Below are 27,000 nucleotides of genomic sequence, written 5' to 3'. Positions count from 1 at the left end.
TTGCTATTTTTCGATCCTTGCATCTTAACACAATGCAAGAGAACCGTGGGCTTCGTAAAAGATGAAGTTATGGCTGACTAACTTTTACAAGTCACAGCCCTTCTGTCTGTTGTCCACTATAGAACCAATCTGTTGAGCTTGGAATTAATTTCTTTACAAGTTAGCATGCTTTTTAATTATGTTCAAAAGAGACTCTGCTCCAGTCCCTCCAGCAAGTTTTACAAGGCATTATGCAAAAACAGGTTTACAACAAAAAGAAACCAAGACAAAAAAAAAAAACCTCTGCTGCTAAATGTTGTGTGAATATAAAGATATAATGGCTCAGTTTGCATGCAGCCCAAGGTATATGCACATATATGTGCAATTTCTCATACTATGAGGCAGAGAAGAGCCCATTTATGCAGTATAATGGCTCAAGGTAATTTTATTTAGGTGAAATGCCTTCTGGCCAAAATGCCAAAAAAAATTACATCTGATAATTCAGAGGTCCCACAGAACCCTCCAAGTAAAACAATTCAGCTTCAGAACATAGATGGGTGACAAATTGCTTCCCAGTCATTAAAATTTTCTACCCTGCTTAAATCTATATACTCTTCAGAGTGCTAGATAGGGTTGCCAGGTCTGTGTTGGAAAATACCTAGAGACTGGGGGTTAATCTGGGAAAGGGTGGGCTTTGGGGAGAAGAGGGGCCTCAGCATGGTACAATGCCAGAGTCCACCCTTCAAAGCAGCCTTTTTCTCCAGAGCTCTTCCCTGCCAGCTGGAGATCAAGTGGGAGATCCCCAGGCCCCACCTGGAGGCTGACAACTCTAGTACTAGACCAGTCATAGAATCATAGAGTTGGAAGGGGCCTCCAGGGTCATCTAGTCCAACCCCTGCACAATGCAGGAAACCCACAAATACCTACCCCCAATTCACAGGATCTTCATCGCTGTCAGACAGCCATCTAGCCTCTGTTTAAAAACCTCCAAGGAAGGAGAGCCCACCACCTCCCAAGGAAGCCAGCTTTGGGGTGCTCAGTTACCACCCCAGAGAACTAAATATATGGCCTGACAGGTGAAGGTTTCTTGGAAGCTTGGAGAATTATTGTAGCTGGTTTCCCATGCTTAATATCAGTTGTTATAGTTCTTGCAAAAGAGGAGTTAACATGTGATGACTCATCATTTGAGTGGCACCCTTAAATCACAGAACAACAAAGTCTACCACTCAGCTTTACCCTGCTCCTTTCAGACACCCCACAACCAATCATTTTTGTAGTCAGCTAGCTTCAATCAGATACAGTTGTTCAAGTGTAGCACAGCATCAGCACTCTTATAAAGATCCCAATATTTGGATTCAGGCTTTTTTATGTTATAAACTGGTGTTTGATTGGCTGCTATAATATTTTTTCTACCTTCTGACTGTTATTTAGATGGGGATCCAGGAGTCATGTACAGCTGCATATGCCCAGCTAAGAAATTTGTAACCCATCCCAAACTCCCATACACTGGTCAATAAGGTACAAAGTCTTAATGTGGCAGGGTGGAGTTTGCACAACTCAAGGCAGCTTAACACAAGCAGTCCTGAAGAAAGGTGTGAGGTGAAGGCTAGGAAATACACATCTCTCACTTCTCTCTGAGGGCTATAACTGCATTTACTACCACCTAATGTTACTGAATTCCACTTACACAGAAATCTTAAACCATGGGTTTACTCAGTACACTCAAGAATGGTGGCTGTCTATGATGGCTTTGAATTTAAAGCAATTAGGTAGCTTGTTTCAAAAGTGGCTGCTATGCCATCTTTTCCCAGTTCCAGTATTTTCTACCAATTTCTATTTTAACTGAGCACTACAAGAGCTTCTAAAAGAACAAAGAAAAGTCATAGCTTAGAAGTTTCTTAATTTATTAAACATGTAAAGATGCTGTTTCAGTTGCTGAGTCCCCTGGACACTTCCTCTGTATTCAGGAACAGCTTCTTCCTGCAAAAGGAAGTTACAAACATTACTAAAAAAATACACATGTACCTACTGCAACAATAAGAATAAATTAATTTGGGCTCCATAAATTTATGTGCAGTGTCATTACCTAAGGCCTAGTGTGCTAGGAAGGCAGGGAGAAGCCTCCCTAGGAGTAGATACAGGGGCCTGCATCTCACAGGATTCCTTCTGTCCCTGATTGGGTAGAAGAATTTTGAAGGGAAAAATAGCCCAAGAGGGGTGGGACCTGGGAGGAAAGCATAAATAGGTCTGGCTAGAAAAGGAGGTTGTTTCTTTCTTTCTCTCTTGGCTACAGAAAAAGGTGGTTCTCTCTGCAAAGACTGCAGCAGGAGGGTACCTTCACCCAAGGGTGGTGAGTTTATAGTTAGAAAGGAACGTCTGACATGTCAGGACTTTTATTTAATAACAGTAATCCCCTGTGCAAGTACCAGTCATTTCCATCGTTTCACAATGTTTTCATGGCAGACTTTTTACAGGGTGGTTTACCATTGCCTTCCCCAGTCATCTACACTTTACCCCCAAGCAAGCTGGGTACTCATTTTACCAACCTTGGAAGGATGGAATGTTGAGTAAACCATGAGCCAGCTCTGAACCCAGTTTCTGCCAGGATCGAACTCAGGTTGTGAGCAGAGCTTGGACTGCAGTACTGCAGCTTTACCCACTCTGTGCCACCTTTACCATTTCTTAGTTCACTGTTGCACTAAATGTTTTATAACCACTACTGTTTGGGCACTTATTGTTAAACTGCCCGGGTCCTCATGTCTCTTTGATCATGGTTAAAAGGGTTGGGTGGCGCTCTGAGGCCCCCCAAACAGACCCCTTACCATAAGAACATAAGAGAAGCCATGTTGGATCAGGCCAACGGCCCATCAAGTCCAACACTCTGTGTCACACAGTGGCAAAAAATTTTATATACACACATACACTGTGGCTAATAACCACTGATGGACCTGTGCTCCATATTTTTATCTAAACCCTTCTTGAAGGTGGCTATACTTGTGGCCGCCACCACCTCCTGTGGCAGTGAATTCCACATGTTAATCACCCTTTGGGTGAAGAAGTACTTCCTTTTATCCGTTTTAACCTGTCTGCTCAGCAATTTCATCAAATGCCCACGAGTTCTTGTATTGTGAGAAAGGGAGAAAAGTACTTCTTTCTCTACTTTCTCCATCCCATGCATTATCTTGTAAACCTCTATCATGTCACCCCGCAGTCGACGTTTCTCCAAGCTAAAGAGTCCCAACCATAGTGGTGGCAGCCAATAGAAGGTCCTTCCTGTTCCCCTGCTGTGTGACATGCAGCAGCAAGATTTCAATTTGATTTTAAATGCTCTGATTTCAAATCAGAACAGTATTTTGCTCTCTTAATACACTACTAATGCACCACTAAATAATACCATTTGCGATATAGTTTTACATTTACTTCCTTGAAAATTTTACCCCAGAATTACGAAGGCTACAAAAACGAACGCTGTTTGACCAGCAGTCTTTTAAGTCCGCAACTTAAGTCAGAGAACTCATAGGAAAAGAAAGGCCTACCAGTATCATAAGCTATTTCTCTCAATACCTGGAGTTACAAACTCCTAATATCAGACAAGCTTCAGATACTGCCGTTTTCAAACAGGAGTACATTTTATTTTGTTTAAATACACATTGTCATGTATATTACTTCATTTATACCAGGAGTCAGCAACCTCATAATCAAAGAACCAACTTCAAAATTCTAAACAAATGATCAAACACAGTAGAGCAAAGCTCATTTGCTCAACAGAAAATATACAACTTAAGCACTACTACTGAGAAACTGATTAATGATCTAATATGTTTCCAGAACACAAACTGGTTGTTGCAAGTCTTTTTATAAGAGTCATAAATAAGCTATGACACAGGACTACACCAGCATAAATCTGTGAATGGCTGAAACTGGGAGATGGTGGAACAGCCACTTGGATTCCTGGCAACTATTCATCTTTCTCATTTCCCTTTATTAAAGCATCTAAGGCAAGCCTCTGGTTCCTTCAAAATCTTTGCCTGCCACTGCATTTAGATCTTGGTTATTTTAGAACTCCACCTATCTCTCAATATACCCACTTTAAAATTCTTCTCAGAAGAGCCACATCTGGTTTCAGAACCCTCCTAATCTAAAAAAGCCAACTGCTACTTACCCATTCATCATTATGTATGGCTTCTCCCATTCTCCATCATTTGACAGCTGTCATCTACTGGCCTATGTACTTCTGGGGGAAAAAATGCTTGAATTACCACCTAAAACAAACTGTGTCTCCCCCCCACCCATTTTAAAAGTGAATCACTTTTATAGTTATAACTAGTTTAATGTATTTAAACCTTTAAAGCAAGCAACTACTTTAGTTGGGGTTTCATTTTTATTAGACATTTCAATAGGAATGCTTCATGTCAAAGAAAATTCTGTATTAAGCAAATTCATCTAATTAAACCAGTCAATTAAAAATATAGTTGTTACATTGTGGAATACTGTCCATCAGACTAGTATATGTATATCTATAGATCTATATATATATAAAAAACCCACTAGTCTGGCGGACAGTATTCCACAATGTAACAACCAGTTTCTGCCACGCTTTTCAAGAATTCCTACAATGCAGTTAATATGCTTCAATTTTTATTGAACGTCTGCTGCCTTTCAACTTCTACAGCTTTCTAATGTTTACTGTTACATTTCCAAGTTGTGTCTAGAGAGAATTTATGACCTCTGGCATGTTGGTTGGGTGGAGCACCTAAAAGCAATACCCCTGCGAAGTGTACTGATTATTTTCCATATATATATGCCCCAGTAAAAGCACCAATTAGTTGTTTTTTCAGCTAAATAAATCTGCAACAGCTTCACGCCTCAAATCAACAGAGTCCACTGTTTCTTTCTTAGAATAATTCACTCAGAGGCCAAATTACTTCCATATCTGGCTGAAATTAATTACGGAACATGGCCAGCATTAATAGCATCTTTTAAGCCTTTCCACCTTGGATCCTGGAGGTGGTATGCCTGAATAAGTATATATGAATTCCTTTGGGTCCTGAAACAAAGAAGACTTCACATATGAGATGGTAATATTCAACCAGATCACTCTTGTGCTTTTCAAAATGTGTTCCTCCTGGCATGCTAAACTACCCACTCAGATGCCACTTGATCAGTACTGTAATGTTAATTAAGACTACTAAAGGAGAAAAGAATGTATACCTTTGTGTTAAGACTATGAATTCAGAAGATCCTCTCAAGCAGACCTTTTATAAAAATAGCGTCTTGCCCATGTGGCATCAACATCCTTGAGGACCCGATACACTATTTGGCCATTCTGCAACATGGACATCACACCTTGGAAGATCAAGTGTAAACCCAGAGCAAATTTTATCTAAACTCTGCAGGGCTGTGAGTCTGTGTAGCCACTGATTATGTTCCAGTTTTGTTATTTCTATATACACAAAATACATACATTTTTGTGTAACATTATTGTTAGGGACATGAATATCACCATATGTATATAGGATACATAGAGCTCAGATATCAACAGCTCGGACTGCTAAATTCTCCCTGAACTCTAGAATTTATAATGTAATCACATTCACTTAAACCCATCTTCCCTACATATGATTCTTACCTCATGAAGCACCACTCTGGTTTCATCCAGCAGGCATTACCTTCACCTAAAGAATAAGAAATGATGTTAGTAAGGAAATACATACACCTGAATTTCTGAAAATGAATATATTTTAACAGAAAAAGAAATTAATCTACAGACTGGTAAACTGAGGGGAGTTTACAAATTATATCAATACATTGGGAAGTATGGGGCACAAATAAAAGCTGGGTTTTTTTTCCAGACTGGAACACAGGATAGTGAACAAGCAAACTAGTCTTATAATGTTTAATCCTCAACTGCCAACCTAACATATTTGCAGCCAGAGGTATGATACCCCTTCTGTGCAGATGCAAAGCCAATTACTTGGCTGCTTCAATATATTAGTCCATTCATCCATCCTCCCATTCCCTCCCATGAAGTAAATAATCTCTGGTACTAGTTTAAAGCCAGTCCAAACACCCTCTGAACTCTTCACAATACAGATAGGAGTTTGAGTTTATTCACTTTCTACTACCTTGCTTTTCATGTTGCTGTTCCTCTACTCCCCATGTCCCCTTTTCTGTGAGCCTCATTAAGGGCATACAGTGGGTGAAAACACAATCTTTCCACTGGCAACTCTTTAACCGCCCTTAAAAAGGTAAAGGACACTACCAAGCCAGCAAATATGCCAGTTTCCTCAAGTCCACATCTTGGCTTGATACTTTTACAAAACAAAAAAGAATATATTTTAGGATATAGCAACAGAAAAGGTTTTTATCCTCCCATCACTAGCTAATTCACTTGCAGCCAACCCTTCCCACATTTCAGTGCTGATGTTCAATGTCATTAGATATCCGATGGGGATTTGTATGCACCATCATGAGCTTCCACAGGCATGCTAATATAGCAACCCTTATCTAATTGCAATCAGAGTGGGAGAAAGCTAATTCTCCCATTTCTCTTCGGTCCCCCTCCCCACCCCTTACAGTATTTACTTAACCCCACCAACTGGCATAAAGACAACTAACCTGTTGATTCCAACCTTGCTAGCTGTGATGGTGGAAAACAACCAATGGTCCAAACAAATCTAAAAAAGTACAGTCTCTTCATGTTGAGCTTTGTTTAGTATAAGTAACTACAGGCCTCCCTGACCTGCAGGCAACAACTGGCAGGCTTTCAGCCCCCCGTTGCTCAACTGGTATTTAACTATTGTTTTGGGGGGAAACTACAGCCAATAGCAGCTTTTCAAACAATGAAGTAAAGCCTCCCTCCCTCCCACAAGGTAAGAAGTGCTTCTCTCCTGACAGCACCAGTTATCAAAACTGATGGCCTAGCACATTACGCATTATGTATTCTGGCATCACACTTCTGAGCTTCTGAAATCAGCTTTTGCAAGCAATCAAAATCACAGAAAGAGGTGGGAAAAATATAAAAAATGGAACACAATGCAAGCACTTTTAGTTATTTCTCATGCCACTTACACACAGTGGTATTTCCAGCAGACAAGGGTTCTTATTACTGTTTGTCCTTGCAGAATACATAGCCCCAAGACCCAACTCACCTGTTCTGAGAGATACTAATTCCAATTACATACATTTATTAACCTCACACACATTCAGTAAAGCCTTGGCATACTACACAAAATTGAGTAAGCAGGCTCTCAACCCATTTAAACAGCACCCACACTGCCATTTTATTTTTAAAATGTGCTTAAACTAGTGGAGGTATTTTATTAAGCTTTGGTGATGGGCATTACTAGTCTGGTCCATACTGACAAGATTTTAAAGATACTTCTCAAACATCAAGACACAGAGGACCAGACTGCCCTGTCCAGTCTGAGAACTGGTTATTGATTTAAAAGTTCACTACTGAAACCTGTTGATTATTAAGTCCCTTTTCTTAAGATACAGCATCCCACTTTGACACAAGTCTTTAGTCCTAAATATACACAATAAAATGTTACTAACACAAACAGAGCAAGCCTTTCCCCACTGAACCAGGTTTCTTGTGCTTTGGCCAAGAACCATTATTATATGCAAACACTTTAAAAAGACAGCAAACTCCACTACCTAGCACAACAAAGCCAAGACCTGGAGGGCAATAAGCATTAGGTATGCAACCCCGCCATGTATTTTCACCAGTGCATCTTTTGATAAATGTGTATGGAACATGAAAAGTGGGAGTTCTCCATTTTGAGTGCATCACATGAACACAAAGCTGCATTATACTCCGTCAGACCATTGGTCTTTGAAGGTGAATATAGTCTATTCAGATAGGCAGCAACGTTCTAGATACTCAGGCAGAGGTGGTGGTCTCACATCACCTGCTACCTGACCCTTTATCCCGAGATGTAAGAGTTTGTGCCCAGGATCTTCTGCATGCCAAGCAGATGCTCTACCACTGAGCCACGTCCCCTCCCCCTATCATTTGACACAACATATCATCCAACATCCCACCACCCAAATACATTACATAACTGATCACTAAAGTTACAAGTTCTACTTCCTAACCACCAAGTACAGCAACCATTTATTCCCCATGGAATATTTATCAATGCATTTAGCTGCCTAGTCAAAGGGCTATAACTGACTTTGCCATGAGTCTACAATGCATTCATCAGAGTACTTATTGTATGACCAAACAGAACCTTTGGATTATTTGAAATTATTCAGACTCCCTTTTTCCCTTCCCACAAAGCTCTAATAAAATGTCTTTGACACACAGCAGTGATGGAAACAAGCCATATACACGAAGGAATCACGGGTCTGAGGCATACATCTGAACATCATAGTTAGCTTGCCTACTGCTGACTGCAGATTATGCCTCAAATCTAAGTATCATAATATCACACAGTACAAGCAGTGCTGCACTGAAATTCCACGGTCAGAAGGGTGATGCCAGAGTACCCCCACAGCAAGGTTACACAGAAAGCCACCAAGTTAATTATAGTGCTTTTTACCTACCTGTAACGCAGGCGACAATGAGAATCTCGGAGCAAGCAGGAATACTACATCCGGGTCCTAATGTCCACTGCCACTTGTGGTACTACGTTCCTCACAGTTATGCACTGCAGAAATGCTGTCTAAGTGCTGTTACGTAGCAGGCCACTACTTTTAAAGAGTGTCAAATTGCAGTCTCAAAATTCCAGCAAAAATGCCGCCACAAGTGGTTGCCAAGGAGATGCCAAGAACTTTTTAAACAAAGATACCACAAAATACGCACAGAAACAGAAATTCATCCTTTTGTTATCAATGGTAAAGATGTGTTCATAGCATGCTAATGGTTTTCTAGGTAACAGATGCGGAACTTGAGGAGAACCTGGTATTTATTACTGAGTCCCTTTTAGGATGGGACTGGAGAAGTTTAATGGGCAGGCAGACATGGAATACTGCTCAAATGTTAGGCCTGTAAAGGCCTAAACTCTTAGAATATGAATGGGGGGAGAGAAGCTTCTAACTAAATGGTATGCCCAGTTCAGTGAAAACTCACACTAAAGCATCAGGCTCAGAAAACTTGTTACTCGTTCTAATTTTAACATGTACTCCAAAGTCAGGCTACAAGTATTTTCAAGTGTGGACATGACAACAGAACTAATCACATAGAATCTGCATCTGCCTGATACAAGATCAGATTTAGGAAGAATATAACAAAAGATGAACCTGAGGAAGGTAATATGACCATCAGTCTCCTTCACTCTTCAAGGTTACAATACTACAAAAGAGCATGGTTTAGGATATGGGCCAGCATCCTAAGGAAAAATGGCATGTAATCTGAAAAATAAACTGAAAATTAGTGCCCACGTCCAGATGCCCCACCAAGCCAGTCTTAGAATGCCCAATGTTGGGTGTCCCAAGAACTCCACTAACAAAATGATCTGCAAGTGTATGTCCCTAAACACCATGAAGGTGCAACTTCCAATTTCACTGTATTGCATATAAGGGCTTTTCTACAATGGTATCCAGTGCCAAGAACTGCGTTCTACAGCTCAAATAGGATCTGATTTTGTGTCTGACCTAAATAGTTCAGGAATGTCTGACCTAAATGGTTCTTCAGGCCATCTGAGGAAGTGTGTATGCATACAAAAGCTCACACCCTGAATAAAATTTTGTTGGTCTTAAAGGTACCAGTGGACTCTTAACTTTATTCTACTGGTTCAGGAAATGTACCTCAAATCCAACCACAACACTAAATTAAGTGACTATTATCCAGCAACCTTGTCCATCAACAACAGCGTTCTTGAATTTAAATGTTTTGCTTATCATATAGCTTCATGCCAGTAGTTTGCAGAGCCAACATGCTTAGGAGCTGATGGCACCAAGGCTGTTTCCACAGTTCAGCAGTTCACAAAAATAGCCCATTCTTCCTTCCAAACAGAAGGGAACATATGAGTGATTAAAAACTATACAATACTCAGAAGTGTTGAATGCAAATACACCCATAATTCAATGCACAGAACAGTCTCCAACCAGGCTGATCGTCCTTTCATCAACCCATAGTGCACTGTTATCCTGGGAAATTGTTCCCAACATCTCAGGCACCATCAGTGTATAGCATCAAGGACATCTTACACATTTTTTTAAAGAAACAAGTTATGGATGAAAGATTCAAATCCTCCCAGATTCAATGTAACTTTATTTGTTATATATAGCCCTAGCAACAAAGTTCCAATTTTAGTTGCAGTCTGGCCCCCAAGAGGCAAGTTCACCTGGCAAACTATTACTACAGTGCAAGACACTACATAACTTTTATCATAACCCTGTAGTTTCAAAAGGATACTTTATTTTCTGCACTCCAGCTTCCAAAGGACACTAGTTACAAAATACAAGTACCCTCCCATACTCAGCATTTCTGCCAAGCCATTTTGGTTAGATTTTAAGCCTAATCCTACACACTAAGCCATGTTAAGGGAACCTCACACTGAACAGTCCTTTACACAAACACTCAATAGAAGCCGTGCTTGGATTTATAGAACCTGGAATGGAGAGGCTTTTAAGACCTCCAGCAGCAAATGCTATGAGGAACCTGCCAACAAATTCTCCTCCTACCTTGCTTTCAGTGCAGAGCTAAATTCTAGCATATTGTGTCTGCATAATTTGACAGTTAGGTCTATGTGCCATTTCACATCACTCCACCCCCTTGGTTTCTTTACTGCAGGGCACTTAATGCCCCAAGTACCTAAAAATCAAGATCAAATACTGATTGTGCTTCAACTTCTGGACAACTCATACTACAGGAATATTTGCAAGGGTAAGACTGCATCTATACAGCTCTTTCTCTGTAAATTAGGTCTCAGTATTTCATATTGAGCAATAGCAATAAACAAGTCAGACATTTTATGGCACAGTGGCTTCTGGCTATAGAGCATGCCAGACACCTGGCTTCTGTTCCAACCACCTCACTGCATGTTGGAGGATAAGACAATCTTTGCCTTGTATTTTTGAAGTGTGAACGGCAAGTTTACGATTCAGAATCATTACTACATTTAGTCTATTTATTTTAAGCACAGTAAAAAAAGTTTACACGTGGGAATTCAAATGGCACACAGTACACTGCCATCAAGGTAGGGATGTTATACATCAAAAAAGCTAAGTTTTGAACACTTACATAATTTTATTTTTCTTGCCCAGATCACTTACAAATTCTAGGTCATTAAGTTTCTAACATCCATAAAAACGTAGCTTTCTTACTAAAATGCAAGAATTAAAAAAAAGTAGTGTCTAAACAAGACCAACAAAACATACTGGAATGAAAATCTACGTTACATCTAAAATCGGGGCTTTTTGTTTGGGCCTTCATATTCTTCTCTCCCTCTCCCATAAGCTGCTGGAGTTCCAGGACCCATTCCTCTAGGGCCCTGGCCACCTACAGGCCCTGCACCACCCTGCCCAAATCGCTCAGGACGCTATTGGAAACAGTATTGTAACAGTTCATTATGTGTAGTTGATGTCCATGTGTGTTAAGTATATATTTTAGAAGGTTCCGTAGTCAACGTTCGTCGATACAATCACCATTGAGACGATCCACAGGTACCGGGAACATAGAAAGGAAAAAAGGGTAATTTAATAATTAGTTGATTTTAATACATGCCTTGAGGTATGTTCCCAACTTGATCCATTCTCAAATACCTGTTTCAGCAAACAGATACACCCTGAAGCGCTAAAAATGCAAGCATTAGTTTAGGCTTGAACCAAGAATCTTCTCAAAAAGAATTCTATTGATTGGCCACTATTACTTGTTCTCTGTACTACAGTGCAAAGTTTTCTAACAAGGCCCAAGTAAGCCTAGCTAAGCCTAGCCTAGGAAGGCCAGGTTCAGCTTACTGAAACACAAGCATATCGAGGTTAAAGCAGATGCCTACTCACCAGTTAAATGTACAAGACTGTCATTTGTGAAGACTCAAGATTATGTTCTGCTTATTTAAAATGCAAAAATTTTCAGAACAAAATAACAAAGTACAAGGAATAACATGAGTCTAATCACATATTTACCTATCCAAGACAAAACAAACATGAAATGCTTGCACAAAGTTGTGCTTTAAATAGCTCCATTTCGATAAAGAGCCCCCTGGGGCCACCTCAACAGATCATGAGATTTTGCAAGAAGTCCACTATGACTTCACAGTTGCCAAATTATTTCAGCTAGTTGCCACACACCCATAAAAAGAACAAGATTGCAACAGAGCATACTTTTGTTAAGTTTGCCATTTTATCTGCTGTACCTTCAGTTACCAAGCTATCAGGCACAAAGTAGAGTAATAGACTGGAAATTTTTTATGTTATATCAGTGCTCCGAGGCCAACTTAAAACTACAGGTTTTTACCAAAAGGCTTTCAAATTCACTACAGCTTACTATAAAGCCAATTCACTCAGTCTGGTTTCTTAACAGGCAGACTACTTTGTCTGAACGCGTTCCTGAACCAGATACATGTACAGATGTACTATGCAAATGGTTATGCCCCCAATTTTCTCCACACTGATCCCATGAATCAAAACCTACATTCTGAATGGTTGCAATCATGAAATCACTGATGATCCCAGCTGCATGCCTGAGCCACCCATTTGCAAAGGTATCCAATTCTAGGAGTCAAGAGAAGTATATTATTCCTACTATTCATGTGAACAAGCATCATGGTCAGATTTCCTTTAACAACTGGCTACAGTTAAAACTGCCAAAGACATCTAAACGTAAGATTTAATGTAATTTTAGCAGTGAATGCACACTACCAGGGCTTTTTTTGAACAGGAACACACAGGAATGCAGTTCCAGCTGGCTTGGTGTTAATGGGTGTGGCCTAATATGCAAATGAGTACCTGCTGGGCTTTTTCTGCAAAAAAAAAAAGCCCTGCACACTACAAGCAAAGCACTGTCTCTTGGACTTTCAAAGGGCTGTGATTCAGGAGCACAATTTCCAAGCAACAACAGCTTTCAAAAATATGTTCTATGTGTATTGTGATTTTTAAAAAATACATTTGGGATTTAACACATTATCCATTTAATTAACCATCTATGACTAAATTACAGGGTCATTTAGCCAAGGGCACCATCTTGAGAATTAGTATCCAGAAAGCATTAGATTTGTTTCTATGCAAAATAGTGCTTTGCGAGCTACAAGTAGCTCACTTTAACAGGAAAGGCTCAGTGCACAGTTAGCTTTCCCACCCCATTCCTGGTCAAGATTTAGCTCTATGTTAAAAGAGTGCACCTGTTCAGCAGGCTGAATTCCTACAACCACCAGACCACCACTAATTACATCTGGATTGCAGAAGAGATTTGCCGGTTATCAGCACTGCTGCAGTGCTACTGCAGTATCCCAAGCAGGCCCAGAGACCATGCCACACATCCGCTGTGTGGATACAGATATCTCTCCAAGTCCTACAAACCCAGGATTATGAAATAAGGTATTTTTAAACAGTACTTAAACCTCTTAACCAACGAATTGTATACTTAGTCCTTTGACAGTCAAATGACTTAATCAAGGAGTGCAGTACATTAAGAACCTGCCTAAGAGCAAAAACTACCTTCCTTAACCTTCAAAGGCAAACACCAATGTATACAATATGGTACACTGGCTTGCCACTGATATACTCACAACTCTCTATCTGCGACTAAATTCACTACATTAACAACAAGAACAGGTAAGAGCTTCAGAAGGTGTCTTAATCTTAACAACTGGTCATGAAGCAGTACTTCCATCTATTTTAAGTCTTCAGTTTTCATCTCTATGCAAAGTTTTCTCAACCTCAGAAAGTGGAAAGTGACAACGGAAAAAAATTCTGCTTATTAAACTAACTACAAAAGTTGTGTGTTCTTCCAGGCATATGATCTTTTCTCAAAACACCGCAAGGCTTGCAAGAGTTTCTTCCAAGCTTAACTGAAGAACTCCAACCCCCAGCTGCCCACAGAAAGATTACTAATATCCACAGCAGAAGTGTTTAAGCAAGCCCATTAACCATCATGGCAAAGACTAGGCTTGCTTTTATGATGCCCAACAAGCCCAAGCTATTGCATTATGTACAATGATGGCAGAGAGGGGAGCCTAACTCAGAGTGTAGATCATCTAGGATCCAAACCAGAAAGAAGAGTTTTACAGTTGCAAAATTGTTGGGTTATTGAAGGCAAGGTGCCACAGGATACATTACCATGTCACTTCCCATCATAGAGCCACTCATAGATGCTTGTCCAACTCCAGGACTGGTTTCATAGCCAAGGCCAGTGCTACCTCCTAAAGGTGGGAATTTCTGAGTAGCAGCCCCATAGGGATCTACAAAAAGAAAACAAAGTGGTTACACAGAGAATTAGTATCACCACTCAGGCAAAAGTGTGTTTGAAACACATACCTCCCATGTTCATTGTGCTGGTCCCGCCCATTCTCATGTCTCTCTCCCTCTGCAAAAGAAAAAAAAGAAGCAAATACGTCATTTTAAAACAAGTAAAATCACTTAAAAGCTCAGTTCTACCGATATACTAAATCAGTATAAACTACAGAAAACAGAATAAAAAAGAGTGATTCACAGTGTCTACAAGATAATTTACATAAGAAAGAAAACTGGAAAAATACAGAATTCTAAGCATAGAAGTCAATGAAATATTCTGAATTCCTAGTGATCAGCATTAAATGCAGGCACCTGAGTAACTAGACTATTGGGATTCTTCCAGTCCTGACTTACAGGGTCCATATAACCCATTCTACTGTAACTTTCTTCCCTCTGTCTTCTCATTTGTTCTTCCATCTCACGCTGGCGGAGCATCATTTCCTCTTCTCGCCTACGGCGCTCTTCTTCCTGCCTGAAAAATTCATATGTCAATAAGATTTCAAAGTACCACTGATTTCTAAAGATTATATAATGTACTGCTTAGTATTCCACAAGCACTGAATTGTCAGTTTTCTGTTGACATCAAGATCCATGATGGTCAAGACCATAATTAGAAAAACACAGGCTAAAGGAGCACTCAACTGGGAATCTATACATACCAAGTACTCAGCAAAAAAGTTACCTCAGCTGCATTTCTTTCCGTTTCTGCATCTCTTGGTTGTGAAGTTCTTCCATGCGCCTCAGTTCTTCCTGTCGCCTCATCAGATCTGAAAAAATTAAACGCCAATGCCTCAGGCTTTTTCGGAATCATAATTTAAGATTAGAGGTTGAAGCTATAGGAGTTATAACCATTATCTACAACCAACACCGTTCCTGAACTTTCATACCTACAATTTCAAATAGGTTTATTCATAAGACAGATCTTGCAAGAAGTTAGTACCAGCGTATGTCCTGTATGTACACTAAAGCAATGAATGGTTGACTGCCACAATAGTTATGTCTAAACATTTGCAAATGCATCAGTGTTCAATAATCATTCTTCTTATACATGACAAATCAGCAACTGTTTGCAACCACCTGTGGACACTATGGATGAAAAACAGTCTGCGCAACTGAGTCAAGTGTGTGGACTAACACATCGGCAAAAGAATGGAAATACGGAATCAGTACAAGACAAGAAGGAAAGGGGGAAGTGAGCAACCTAAAGAACATAAAGAATAAGCAGACAAAAACCTGTGCCAAGTACCTTGACGCAAGAGGTTTGCCTGATGCTCATGATAGGCATCTTCCATTTCACTTTCTAGCTTGTCCTTGGCATCTTTCATGTTTTTCTCCACCTGGTCTCTTTGCTGTTTCTCCATTTCATCCAATGACTTCCACCGCTGAGAATATTCATACTCAAAACTTCCAGGCTGTGCAAAGCGTGGAGGAGTCTCCCTCTCCCTAAAAATCCAGCATAAAATTCCCAAAAATAGTAAGCACAAAATTTATGTCAAAACATCACCAGCAGCATTAACCCTGAGCCTGGTTTGGAGGGAGGGCAGGATATAAATATAAATAATTTATATTAAGCCCGATATTTCTGTAGTGTATGACAGCATATGTGCCCACTACAACATAAAAATAAAGACACCAAATTTGCATAATGCTATTACTATACACTTTATTGCAATGGAATGCATGACTGCTGCTCCTATTTTAATATATCTATAATATAAAACATAATACATGACATATAAACTGGAAAAATGTGACACATTTTAACTACCAAGGTAAAGTCACTTAAAATAAAAAAGCAGCACCTTTAAGGTAATACAAGCTTCCAATAAAAATAAAGCTCCTACAACAATCTGGGAAGTATAGATGTGCTTACTTTTGATACATTGGATTCTTCTGAGCCAGTTTTTCTGGAAGCCCATCTTCATCATCCAGTTGTTCCAGTGGCTCCACTATAACTGGCCTGGGAGTACTAAAAAGCAATAAAATAAAAAAACCCACTCGCTTCAAATAATGGCTTATAAACTCAATATTTACTTGCTTCAAATTTTGTAACATGTATAACAATCAAGAAAACATGACTAAGTGGTTAATCTACTCACGTTGTCAATAAAAACACTCCTTCAGAACAGCGTTCAAAAGCCTTCCGTGCTGCAGGCTTGGATGCAAATTCAACTATTCCTTTCCCAATTGATCTGCCACGATCATCGACAATTACAATTGCTCTTTCAATTGGGCCAAACTGAGAGAATGCTTCCTCCAGAAGTTCATTGGATACATACGGAGAAAGATTTCGTATAGAGAGAGCAGCAGCATGCGTGGCGAAACGCACACGAAGCTGCCTTCCTCTCATAGGGGTATCATCAAGTTCAGCTTTTGCAATTTCAGCCAGAGCTCGGGATTCCTGCAGAAAGTTTCCCAGCAACAAAACCATTAGTATTTAAGCCTGGAGTTTTACTTGGGCCTAACAAACAATAATAATATATATTGAAATATATATATTATTCAACAATGCTTACTAGTTTAATAAATCCAAAGCCTTTTCCCTTGTTGATGAAGACTTCACCAGGTTCACCATATTTAGCAAATAACCTCTTAAACTCCTCCTCAGTGATATCAGCAGGCAAATTCCCAACAAAAAGACGACAACGCTGAGTGTAGGTCTTCTCTCCAGGCCGCCTCAGAAGTGACAAATTGGCTTTAAAGCCCTAAAAACAAATTAAAGATAGACATAAATTCCTAAAATGGACAGCTGTAAGCTATGTAGCAAAGAAAAATAGCACTGAATTACTCTCCTTTCTCCCTATAGAAGAGATTGGATTTATATCTTGCCCTTCATTACCAGGAGTCTGAGAGCAGGTACAATTTCCTTTCTCTTCCCCTCCCCACAACAGACACCCTGTGAGGTATGTAGGGCTAAGAGAGCTCTCCCAAGAACTGTTCTTGAACAGAACAGCCTTGAGTTATGGCTGACCTAAGGTCACTCCAGCTGTTGCAGGTGGAGGAGTGAAGACTCAAACCCACTTCTCCCAGGTAAGAGTCCTGGCGCTTAATCACTACACCAAACTGGCTCTCATATTTTACGCATACATGTCAACTGTCAAAATAATATATTTCTCTCTTGTAGGAAAGACTGTACTCAACAACTTTACAACTACACTATTTCAGTCTGTCTTTCCCTTTCCTTCAGTTTCCTTACACAATAAATCATATCTAGATACTACTCAAAAGCTATTCTACACAGATCTCCATTGAGAGAGCAACTATTTTCTATGTTAAGCTTTTCAAACTCCATGTTTCATCCTAAAAAATGTTCCCAAATCTTTCTTCTCTATGGTCAATAAAAAAGCATCTTTTCACAACCTGAGAAAGCCTTTTACCCCATCCAACTTATACAAGCCAAAAAACGTACATTTGTTTCCTTACCAAATGACTTGCTCAAGAAGAATTGCAAATTTATACCCCACCCTTCTCCCTGAATCAGAGCGGCTTACAATCTCCTGTGTCTTCTCCCCCACAACAGACACCCTGTGAGGTGGGTGGGGCTGAAAGGGCTCTCACAGCAGCTGCTCTTTTAAGGACAAGTCCTGCAATAGCTATGGCTAACCCAAGGCCATTCCAGCAGGTGCAAGTGGAGGAGTGGGGAATCAAACCTGGTTCTCCCAGATAAGAGTCCGCACACTTAACCACTACACCAAACTGACTCTCCAAACAACCACTCATACTTGTACATTCCACAATCACAACTCAAGTTCTAGTACAACCTTTTTATGCAACACTCCCAACCAATGTTCCCTCTAAACTGCAGAGTCTTGTGAGCAAAAATTCTACTTTGTGAGCTACCGGTATTAAAGTTGTGAGCTACTGCATAAATTATTGTGCTCTGGGGCTATTTTTCCTGAGCTAAAACAAAACTGTGTGAGCTGGAGGCTAAAAATCTGTGAGCTAGCTTACGCTAACTCAGCTTAGGGGACAAACTGCTCCTAACTATCATTTGCAATCAACAGCACCATCAAGTCCACCATTGCTGACATGAGCACACTCATGTACTATGCAAGATGTCTGAATGGCACAAAAGCTACATCCAGCCAATCTCTTCCTCAAGCGTTTCTGCATCTTTTGGCTCTTCTACAATTCCAACCACAAAATGATTCCACAATAGCTAGCCTGAGGGTACTAAAAATAAAAACAGGTTCCATTCTCTTCAAATACGTATAAATTCAAAAATTACCCATTTAAAAACACTATCAGCAGCATACTACTTTAATGCCATTTAAAATTTACACTGTTGTCTTGCTATATTTATATCCAAAAAGGCTATAAAAATCCCATAAAACAATTCCAAGTACAAGAACATGTAAATATGACAAATAAATATTTAAAGCTAACCATAGGAATACTGTATAAGCAGCACAAAAATATTGCTTATCTTCTACTGAATTCTCACTAGAATCAATCAAGCATCTGGACCAACTGCTCCCAAATGGATTAACCCACAACTACTGTATAACTCCTCCTTACTCTTTTGACATATTCTTTCCCTCTTCCCACAAATACTCTTTATATATTGCTAACTCTGTAACCTCTTCACTGGTAAGTTCCAGTAACAAGATGCTATGCTTGCCTGCTTTAGTAAAAAATCCCTACATCTGCCCTCGTTCTAGCTCAAAAACAAAGTGAAAAGTTATCTCTCACCCACTACTGCCACCAGATATTTCTGCGGTCACCTTCACAAGAAACTCATTATCTTGAGAGACCAAATTTTCCTTGTCTAATGCACTGTGGATTAGCTGCATCAGGAAATGTGGCTTCTAGTCAACAAATAGAGGATTCTTCTAAACTTTAGGACACTACAAGCCAGTTTTTATTACAACCACCTCCACAGTAACAATTAATGTGACGCATAGAAATACAGAGCTGCAAAGCAATTTTGGAAATCCCACTCAGCCAGCAGACACCCTCCCAGTTTAATGAACCTTCAGGGAACGGATCAAATTCGTTTTTCTTTCTCTTCTACATTTCATAGTTCCTGAAATATACACAGTAGAGCACGAGGTGGAGAAGAGACTGACTAGAAATTCACTCTCGTTTGGTTAACATGCCTGTGGACGTAGAAGCCCTCTTTCGCTTGGTTCTTAATGCTAAATAATCTGCTATGAATAAGCTGTTTCCAACTCTTTCGGTTAACTTAAGCGTTATGCATCCTTATGAAACGAGAACAAATCACTCTTTTGATTAACTTACTGACTGCCACACAAACAAAAAAGCTCTGCTGGCTCTGATCAGTATCCCACCTAGTCCAGCCTCCTGTCTCGCAGCAGCCAACCAACTACTCTCAGAAACAGCAGAAGCCGAGGCCTTTCCCCTCATCTAGCCTTCCAGCATTGCTATCTACCGGTTTACTGTCGCTGACAGACCTCTCCTTATCTGTCTAAACCTCGTTTAGAGCCGTCTATGTCATCACTACATCCGCCGATAAACCTAACAGCCCCGCCTAAGCATGAAGAACATCCCACTTCCCTCGGCGGTTAGCCTGATATTACCTCTTTGACGATCACAACGAGTGAAAGGGAGAAAAAAACCCAAAGACAATCTCTTATATGTTTTAAAGCGCCATCACAAATTAACACGCTTTAACAATAAAAGCGCGTCGAGCCCTACAAATCTGGCAGCTCCTTCCCCTCCCCCGCACATGCGCACAACGCCCCGCCAAGATGGCGCCGCGAAGCTGCTCGCGCAGAAAGCCACGAGCCGCGCCGCCATCTTGTCCCGCGCGCGTGGCGAGGGCCTTCGAGATGCCTCCCGTTTACCTCAGCATCCGACATTTTCTCCCCGCCGGGGCCTTGCGGTTGTTGTTGTTGCGGCTGTTGCTGCTGCTGCTGCTGTTGCGGCGATGGGTGCTGGTGCTGGCCTTGGCCTCCTCGCCTCTCGCCGCCGCCGCCACGGTGCTGGCCGGGGCCTCCGCCCTTCGGGCCTCCTCCTTGTTGAGGGCCTCCAGGGACTCCCTTCAGGCCGCTGCCGCCGCCGCCGCCGCCGCCACCTCCTCCGCCGGGGGACTGGCCGGGCCCTTTCTTCGAGCCGCCCTGGCTGGGGCTTTGAGTCGGCGGCGGCTGCGCCTGCTGCTGCGGGTCCCCGCCCCGTCCGCCGCTCTGCAGCCCCGAGGAGGCGGCGGGAGCCGAGGAGGAAGTCGGCGCGGGGACAGCGGCGGGCGGCGGTTGCGACTGCGAGGCACTCTGGTTCTGGGTCGGCCCTCCCACGGAAGGCGGCGCGCCGGCCTGGACGGTGGGGACAGAAGAGGAAGTCGAGGAAGGCGGCGTGGAGCTCGAGCTGGGCGGCTTGGGCGGCTCTGGCTTCGAGGGGACGCCGAGGCTGCCTCCGCTGCCCAGATGATGGTGCCCGCCGCGGGACTGGCCCATGCCGCTCCCCATGCTCGGCGGCGGGGAACGGAAATCATGGTTCCCTGGGAGGCCGCCTCTGCCTCCGCCGCCGCCGCGCCGATGAAACCCGCCGCCGCCGCCGCCTCCTCCGCGGCTACGGAAGCGGTCTCTTGACATGGTAAAAATGGTGGCGGTTGGGTGAAGGCCGGCGCTACACAGCTGGGGGTTTTGCCTACCTCAGACTCAGATCGGGCGCAAAATGGCGACAACCAATCTGGCAGAAAAACGGCTCCGCCGCTTCCTTTGTCTCTCCTTTATATAGCCTCGCCCTTGAAGCTCAATGCCCACCTCTTTTTCTTTTTTTGCAATAGGAAGCCGTTCCATCCGGATTGATGGGAAAGCTAGCCAGTCAGTTTTCAACTTCGCGTCCTCCGGCCACATCAGGCTTGACATTAACCAATACGTTAGGAGTGGCGGGTAATTTAGCCAATAGGAATCGAACTATGTGGCGAATGGGGTGCCAGAGGGCGGTTACCTTATCTCCACCGTGATTGGATTATTTGGTCAGCAAAAGGCGTGGCTTGCCGTTGGAGCTGGCTAATCAAGGTTATGCGCATAGGGTGGGAAGTCTCGCTGCATAGTGGCTCCTGGGTATAGAAGGCGCGTGGTTCTCAATGGGTGTAACCTAGTTTCTTTTATTATGGAATATTCTACAATAGCCTCAGTACCAGAGTGATCCTTTGAAATCCAAGGTCATGTAGGAAATGTATTCATTCGTTTCTTTTATTTTGGCTATCCAGGAAGGTGTTTCCATAAAAATGACAGGAAATATAAGTAAACAATTTTAAGTAAACAATTTTTTAAGCTCATCTGTAATTCGCTGTTAAAACTAGCCATCATTTCAAGGTACTGGAAAAGAACAGCCTCCTCAAATAACATGTCTGAAATGCAGCTGTATAAATTGGCTGTCACCAGAACAGGAATTTGGGGTCCCACCCCCCATGACTGATAAATCGGTTGGGGCACAAATTACTTCATTTCCCTTCTGATACCTAAAGAGCTATTAATTTGCAAAAGCGTAACCGCTGGGGCACAAATCTCTCTAAAAGATGCTCGATTTTATTTGGAAGATTCAGGATGTCAATATTGAGCAGTGGCTACTTAGTGGCAAGGCAAACACATCCTGCATAGAAGGATCTCTCACACATTCTGTGAATCGGTGTTGAAAATTGACAGGTCCTGAAACTCAACCAGTCAATTCCAGAGGTGAATCCCAGACAGCTTTAACTCATATCAAGCCTTGCAAACAACAACAAAAAAGAACATAGATGTCTTGCTTGTGGTTTGCATGACTTCTCTCCCCTCCTCCGTGTATTTTCATTTCATAGCCTTCTGATGCATTATGTCCTACGCCTGTTTACTTCTAGATGGAGATTTCAGCCTGTGATAAACATCCTGAATCAGAGCAGATGATATTTGCAAAGTACGCAAAGGGAAATAGGCCAGTCTCTAGGCTGATGCTGCTACTTCAAACAAGCAGGTCAGATCGACGTGGGTGGCACAGTAGCTGGCACTCCAACAGTGACTTGAGTTAATTGGTATGTTCTTTCCAGAAGGAACATACACACACTCTCAGAGATTGGAAGCAAGCAGCTTTCTGGGGCCAGGTAACAGATTGTATCAGATTGCTACCTAAAGCATAGACATGAACCAGTTCTAGGCATTTGTCACGTTATGGAGGTGGGTTGCTATATGGGGAGGGAACAGAGGAGGATTCACTTTACCATGTTTTCCACAAAGGGATCAGTTCTCCCTCCTGCAGTTTAGTGCATGTGCAGAACAAGCTGGGATTGATTCAGGTCCAAGAGCAGGGCCAGCCTTAGACCATCTGTCATCCTAGGGAATGCTAACTTTCTTCCCCTATTTCTTTATTGTGCCTTGGGATCTGAACAGCATTGTATTCCTCAAGAATTCTGATTTAAATAGAAGAGTTTTATCACTTCTGGAAAACCCAAGAATGACATCATTCATCTCTAAGATTCCCAGAAATGACATCATACATCTCTAGGAATAATAATAAAAAAGCACTCTATGAATTTACCATAGATTTTTGTCAGACTCCTCCGGCATTGGGCTGAAGTCCAGAGTTCCTTTAGTCAGGCTTTTGGGGGAAGAACCTCAGAAAGGAGCAAGGGGGTGATTTACAACACCCTCTCCTGCCTGTAAACTCTCCCTGGTTGCCATAAATAAGGTCTGTCCCTTCGTCTCTGATTCTCCTGGGGTGTACCTTTTAAAAGAGATTCTGGAAGTGGAACAACTCTGGCCTCACCCACTCTGTGTATCCTGGGAGATGGGCCTATGGGAGCAGTGGGTCATCCTAGGCCCAATGAGCAGCTGCTATTTCGCCAGCCCTGTTCCCATAGGAAGCCTTATAGGGCTTCTCCTCTGTTGCTGGCCCTTAGGAATTGGCAACTTGCCAACCCCTGGCATGCCCAGTGTTTCTGAGCGTTATAGTGAGCAGGGAGGCTGCTCCCACAGCATCACGTTGGGTTTCTGCAGTCCTCCCTGACAGTTGCCTTGCGAAGTCAGAGGCTGGGTTGCAGGCATCTCAAGAGCTCAATGCTGGGGTAATTATTTTTTTAAACTTTTCTAGCCCAGCCGTGTTAGTCCATAGCCCGCCAGGCCATCCTGCTAGTGGCCCATCCAGCTCCAGGAGGGAACTACCTCTGTGCTGCTGCTCCAAGATGCTACCCGCACAGCTCCTGGTGGCCTCCGTCGAGTCTGCTGGAGTGAGTGAATGAGTCCTGCTGCAGTATATTTATTGTATTTTTTTTAATTTTAATATGTATTTCATCTGGACAGGGCAACAACTCATTCTTTTACAGCAGTTCCTTGGATATTATGACCCCTTGCAACATGGGTCATAATATCCAAGGAAGTGCTGTAAAAGAATGAGTTGTTGCCCTGTCCAGATGAAAAACATATATAAAATTTTAAAAAAATACAATAAGTATAGGGGGTCCTGATGTAATGCATCGACTCACAGCAGTTTTCACAAGTGCAGCAGTCTTTTTTCTGTACTTGTCAACCTCAAGGGAAATCCATTTCTTATATATTTCTTGGTCGTGGGGCCTGGAAATGACCCAGAATCACAGCTGATCTCCAGACTTCACAGATCAGTTCCCCCCCCCGGGGGGGGGCTACTTGGGAGGATGGAATCTACAGCATTATATCTGTTGTGTCTTGCAATTCGGTCCCTGAATTTACAACACAGCGTGCACGCACAGAGGTGACCAGTGAGAAACTGCAGGTCGCTGGACATAAGGACAAAAATGCACTCCGCCTATGAAGATCTGTGGTGGGAAGTTTAACTGGCCAGGATTGGACCTGGCCAGGTAAGGGGGTTGTTCCGGGAGATGCATATAATTGGAGACCCGGCCCCGCCATGTTCTCTTTGTGATGTACTCGTCAATAAAGCATGTTGCCTTCTAAACATTTCAGAACGCAGTACATTACAATACCCCTCTGAGGTCCCTCCCCTCCCCAAACCTCACTGTCCCCAGGTTCTATCCCCAAATCTCCAGATCTCCAGGCCCCACCTGGAGGATAAACAATACAGAGAGAGAATCAGGGTTGTATCATAAACAAGAAGCAAAGCAAACCATGAAATCGACTATAAACAAGAAATATGTATTAAATACAAACTAATTAATTTTTAGAAAATATAAAGTGTGTGGTATTCTTTTCCCCACCTGGAAGCTGGCAACTTTACATGGAGTCCAATACGCCCTCTAATCTGTGGAGACTTGTGAGCAAGAATTCTGCTTCATGAGCTACTGGCATTAAAGTTGTGAGCTACTACATAAATTAGTTTGCTCTGGGGACATTTTTCCTGAGTTAGACAGGGAACACTAATAGAGTCTGGAACTCCTAGGGACATGATGTCCCCACCAAACACCCTCTTCAGGCACTGCACCAAATCTCCAGGACCTTCCCAAGCCAGAATTGGCAATTATATCCCTGCCCCAATTTATTGCTCTGCAAGCGCCAAGATGCTGAATTGCAGACAGGCAACTTCGTTTGTTCCAAAAGCACACAAGCCTTTCAAAATGCCCTGGGTGCAATTTACCCCGGTCACGGAAAGTGTTTCGACTAGGATGTTATTAGGGAGTGAAGACCCTCCTTAAACAAAATGGATCCTCTTCCTGGAGGAGAAGGGAGGGTGTTGCATTTGCTGAGAGCTGTACACATTTCTGCCACTAGGTGTCTCAGAGCACAGGAGCAGGATGCACTTACTAACAAATTCCTTTCAAATCCAAAATATGTAAGGAAGTGACATGTTCAGTTAGGGGTGGGTGAGTTGTGTGTATCTGTACCTCATGGGCACAGAAGGCAAAGCCAAAATACGCAGCAAGCGGAAGTGGTTTCTCCTCCTTTCCCCTTGCAGGCCAAAATTATTCACAGATGATCCTGCTAGATTCTCAAAGCAAAGACAGATCATCCTTTAGGGCAATAGTTTTTAACATTTCTTCTGGAGCCTTTTTGCCTTGACTGCTTTGCCAAGGGGCTCTTGTGCCCTGCAGTGGATATAGAGGCTCCTTCTAGGCTGCAAGCAGTTAGTATAGAGTAGAGCTGTTTGAGGGCAGGCCACTGGAACTATCCCATGCAAACTGGGGGAAGCTTAGAAAATCCTTCTCAGGGTTCTGATCCAAATCAAGCCACCACATGCACATGCTGAAAAATATTTACATTTATACCCCTTCTTTCTCCCCAATGGAGACCCAAAGCAGCTTATATCCTTCCCCTCTCTCTCTCTTTTATCCTCCTAACAGCCATGTAAGGTGGGTTAGGTTGAGAGCATGTTACTGGCCCAAGGTTATCCAGCAAAGTTCCACAGCCGAATGGGGATATGTACCTGGGTCTCCCAGATCCTAGTCCAGCTTAAAAAAATTAAGTCGGAGGGGGGGGCATCACTGTGCATTTCAAATAGGGAACTCCCATGCCTAGTTTGGTTCTGAGGATAAAATTGAGGATACAATGAATTTCTCTGTGGCTGCATGCTATTGGGGAAGATGGATGGGCCCCAGGTTGCCAAAGTTTAATTGGAAGTTTCATGGGTTTTGGTATGCATTGTGTTGCACTTGAGACAGGCACTCCTTGCAAACCAGGATCCTGAAGCCTGGAAGAACTGGCCAATCAGGATGCAAGACATGTAACAACTTGTAACAAAGAGATGCAAATGAAGGATTCTGGAGTGAGCCAATAGCGGTAACTGTTGCCTGCTAGAGGAGCCTGGTTAACCATGGCCAGAGTGTATATAATGAGTGAAGTGCCTGTGCTGTTTGTGACTGTTTCTTCTTGCAACTAAGTGTTCTTGGTTGATTCAGAGCTGGCTGAACTCACTTTACAATAGTTTTATTTTCCTTTTCAGTTTCTCCATGCAAAGGAATAAAACTGTGTCTTGCTTGACCTAAAGAGGGATCCCCAACATGATGGACATCAAAGCACCTGCTGACACTTTCCTTAGTGCCTCCAAAGTGTTTTCAGAAAGTGGATAAAGCCAGGTAGGGCTTTTGCCCAGCAAAGCTTCTGATTGATCACTAGAGATCTGATTGGCTGTGCATTAAAAAAATGTTTTGGCAGCCACCACAGCACAAGGATCTTCACTTTGTGACTGAAGGCAAGATGCAGCAGCCATTTGGTGGTTGTCTCTAACCACCTGTGGCTTGCAGGACCCCTGACCCAAAAAGAGCTTTTACTTAAGTTCTGCCTGCTCCCATGGCCATCAGACTATCAAGGGTTGCCAACCTCCAGATGAGGCCTGGAAATCTCTCAGAATTACAACTGCTCTCCAGGCAACAGAGATCAGTTCCTGGGGGTGGGGTGGAAATGGCTACTTTGGAGAGTGGACTCTATGACATTACATTTCACTGAGATCCCTCCCCTAGTCAAACCCTGGCTTCCCTAGACTGTGCCCCCAAGTTTCCACAAATGTCACATCCTGGCAATCCTATGTTCAACTTTGAACCACCAGGTAGATCCAACCTACAAGGCACCACCAGGCTGTCCCCACCAGGCTGAGGGCCATCCATGACTCTCCTACCCACCATGGCCAATCCTTTCCTCTGCCTGCTGATTCTCCAGTTCTGTCCCTCAAGGAATTTTGACTAGTGAAGAGCAAGCTGATCTTTTCTTTGAAAGAGAGAGAGAGAGGTTTTTAAACAGAAAAAGAGAAGAGAAAAAG

At 42.4% G+C, this 27,000-nt stretch overlaps 1 protein-coding gene across 4 annotated transcripts; it reads right to left on the bottom strand.

Moving 5' to 3' along the window:
* Positions 1-1,866: 1,866 nt before the first annotated feature.
* On the bottom strand, positions 1,867-21,603 carry SFPQ (splicing factor proline and glutamine rich). 4 transcript variants are annotated; one of them, XM_060258084.1, is made up of 12 exons: positions 20,190-21,603; positions 16,899-17,087; positions 16,482-16,783; positions 16,256-16,351; positions 15,629-15,825; positions 15,065-15,149; positions 14,695-14,854; positions 14,407-14,455; positions 14,209-14,330; positions 5,609-5,654; positions 4,142-4,213; positions 1,867-1,959 (listed from the first exon to the last, which is right to left on the bottom strand). In XM_060258084.1, the coding sequence occupies exons 1-10, from the start codon at positions 20,931-20,933 to the stop codon at positions 5,631-5,633; spliced, it is 1,968 nt and encodes a 655-aa protein (XP_060114067.1). In that variant the 5' UTR covers positions 20,934-21,603; the 3' UTR covers positions 1,867-1,959; positions 4,142-4,213; positions 5,609-5,630. The 4 variants fall into 4 exon arrangements, with proteins under 4 accessions (XP_060114067.1, XP_060114068.1, XP_060114065.1 ...); XM_060258085.1 differs by having other exon boundaries at positions 14,737-14,854; XM_060258082.1 differs by lacking the exons at positions 1,867-1,959; positions 4,142-4,213; positions 5,609-5,654 and adding an exon at positions 11,047-11,471.
* Positions 21,604-27,000: the final 5,397 nt, after the last annotated feature.

Source organism: Heteronotia binoei, chromosome 17, assembly GCF_032191835.1.
Source record: "Heteronotia binoei isolate CCM8104 ecotype False Entrance Well chromosome 17, APGP_CSIRO_Hbin_v1, whole genome shotgun sequence".
In the NCBI taxonomy this organism is placed as follows: domain Eukaryota; kingdom Metazoa; phylum Chordata; class Lepidosauria; order Squamata; family Gekkonidae; genus Heteronotia; species Heteronotia binoei.
The sequence above is the reverse complement of the archived record's forward strand: the minus strand, read 5'-3'. Positions and strand labels throughout refer to the sequence as shown.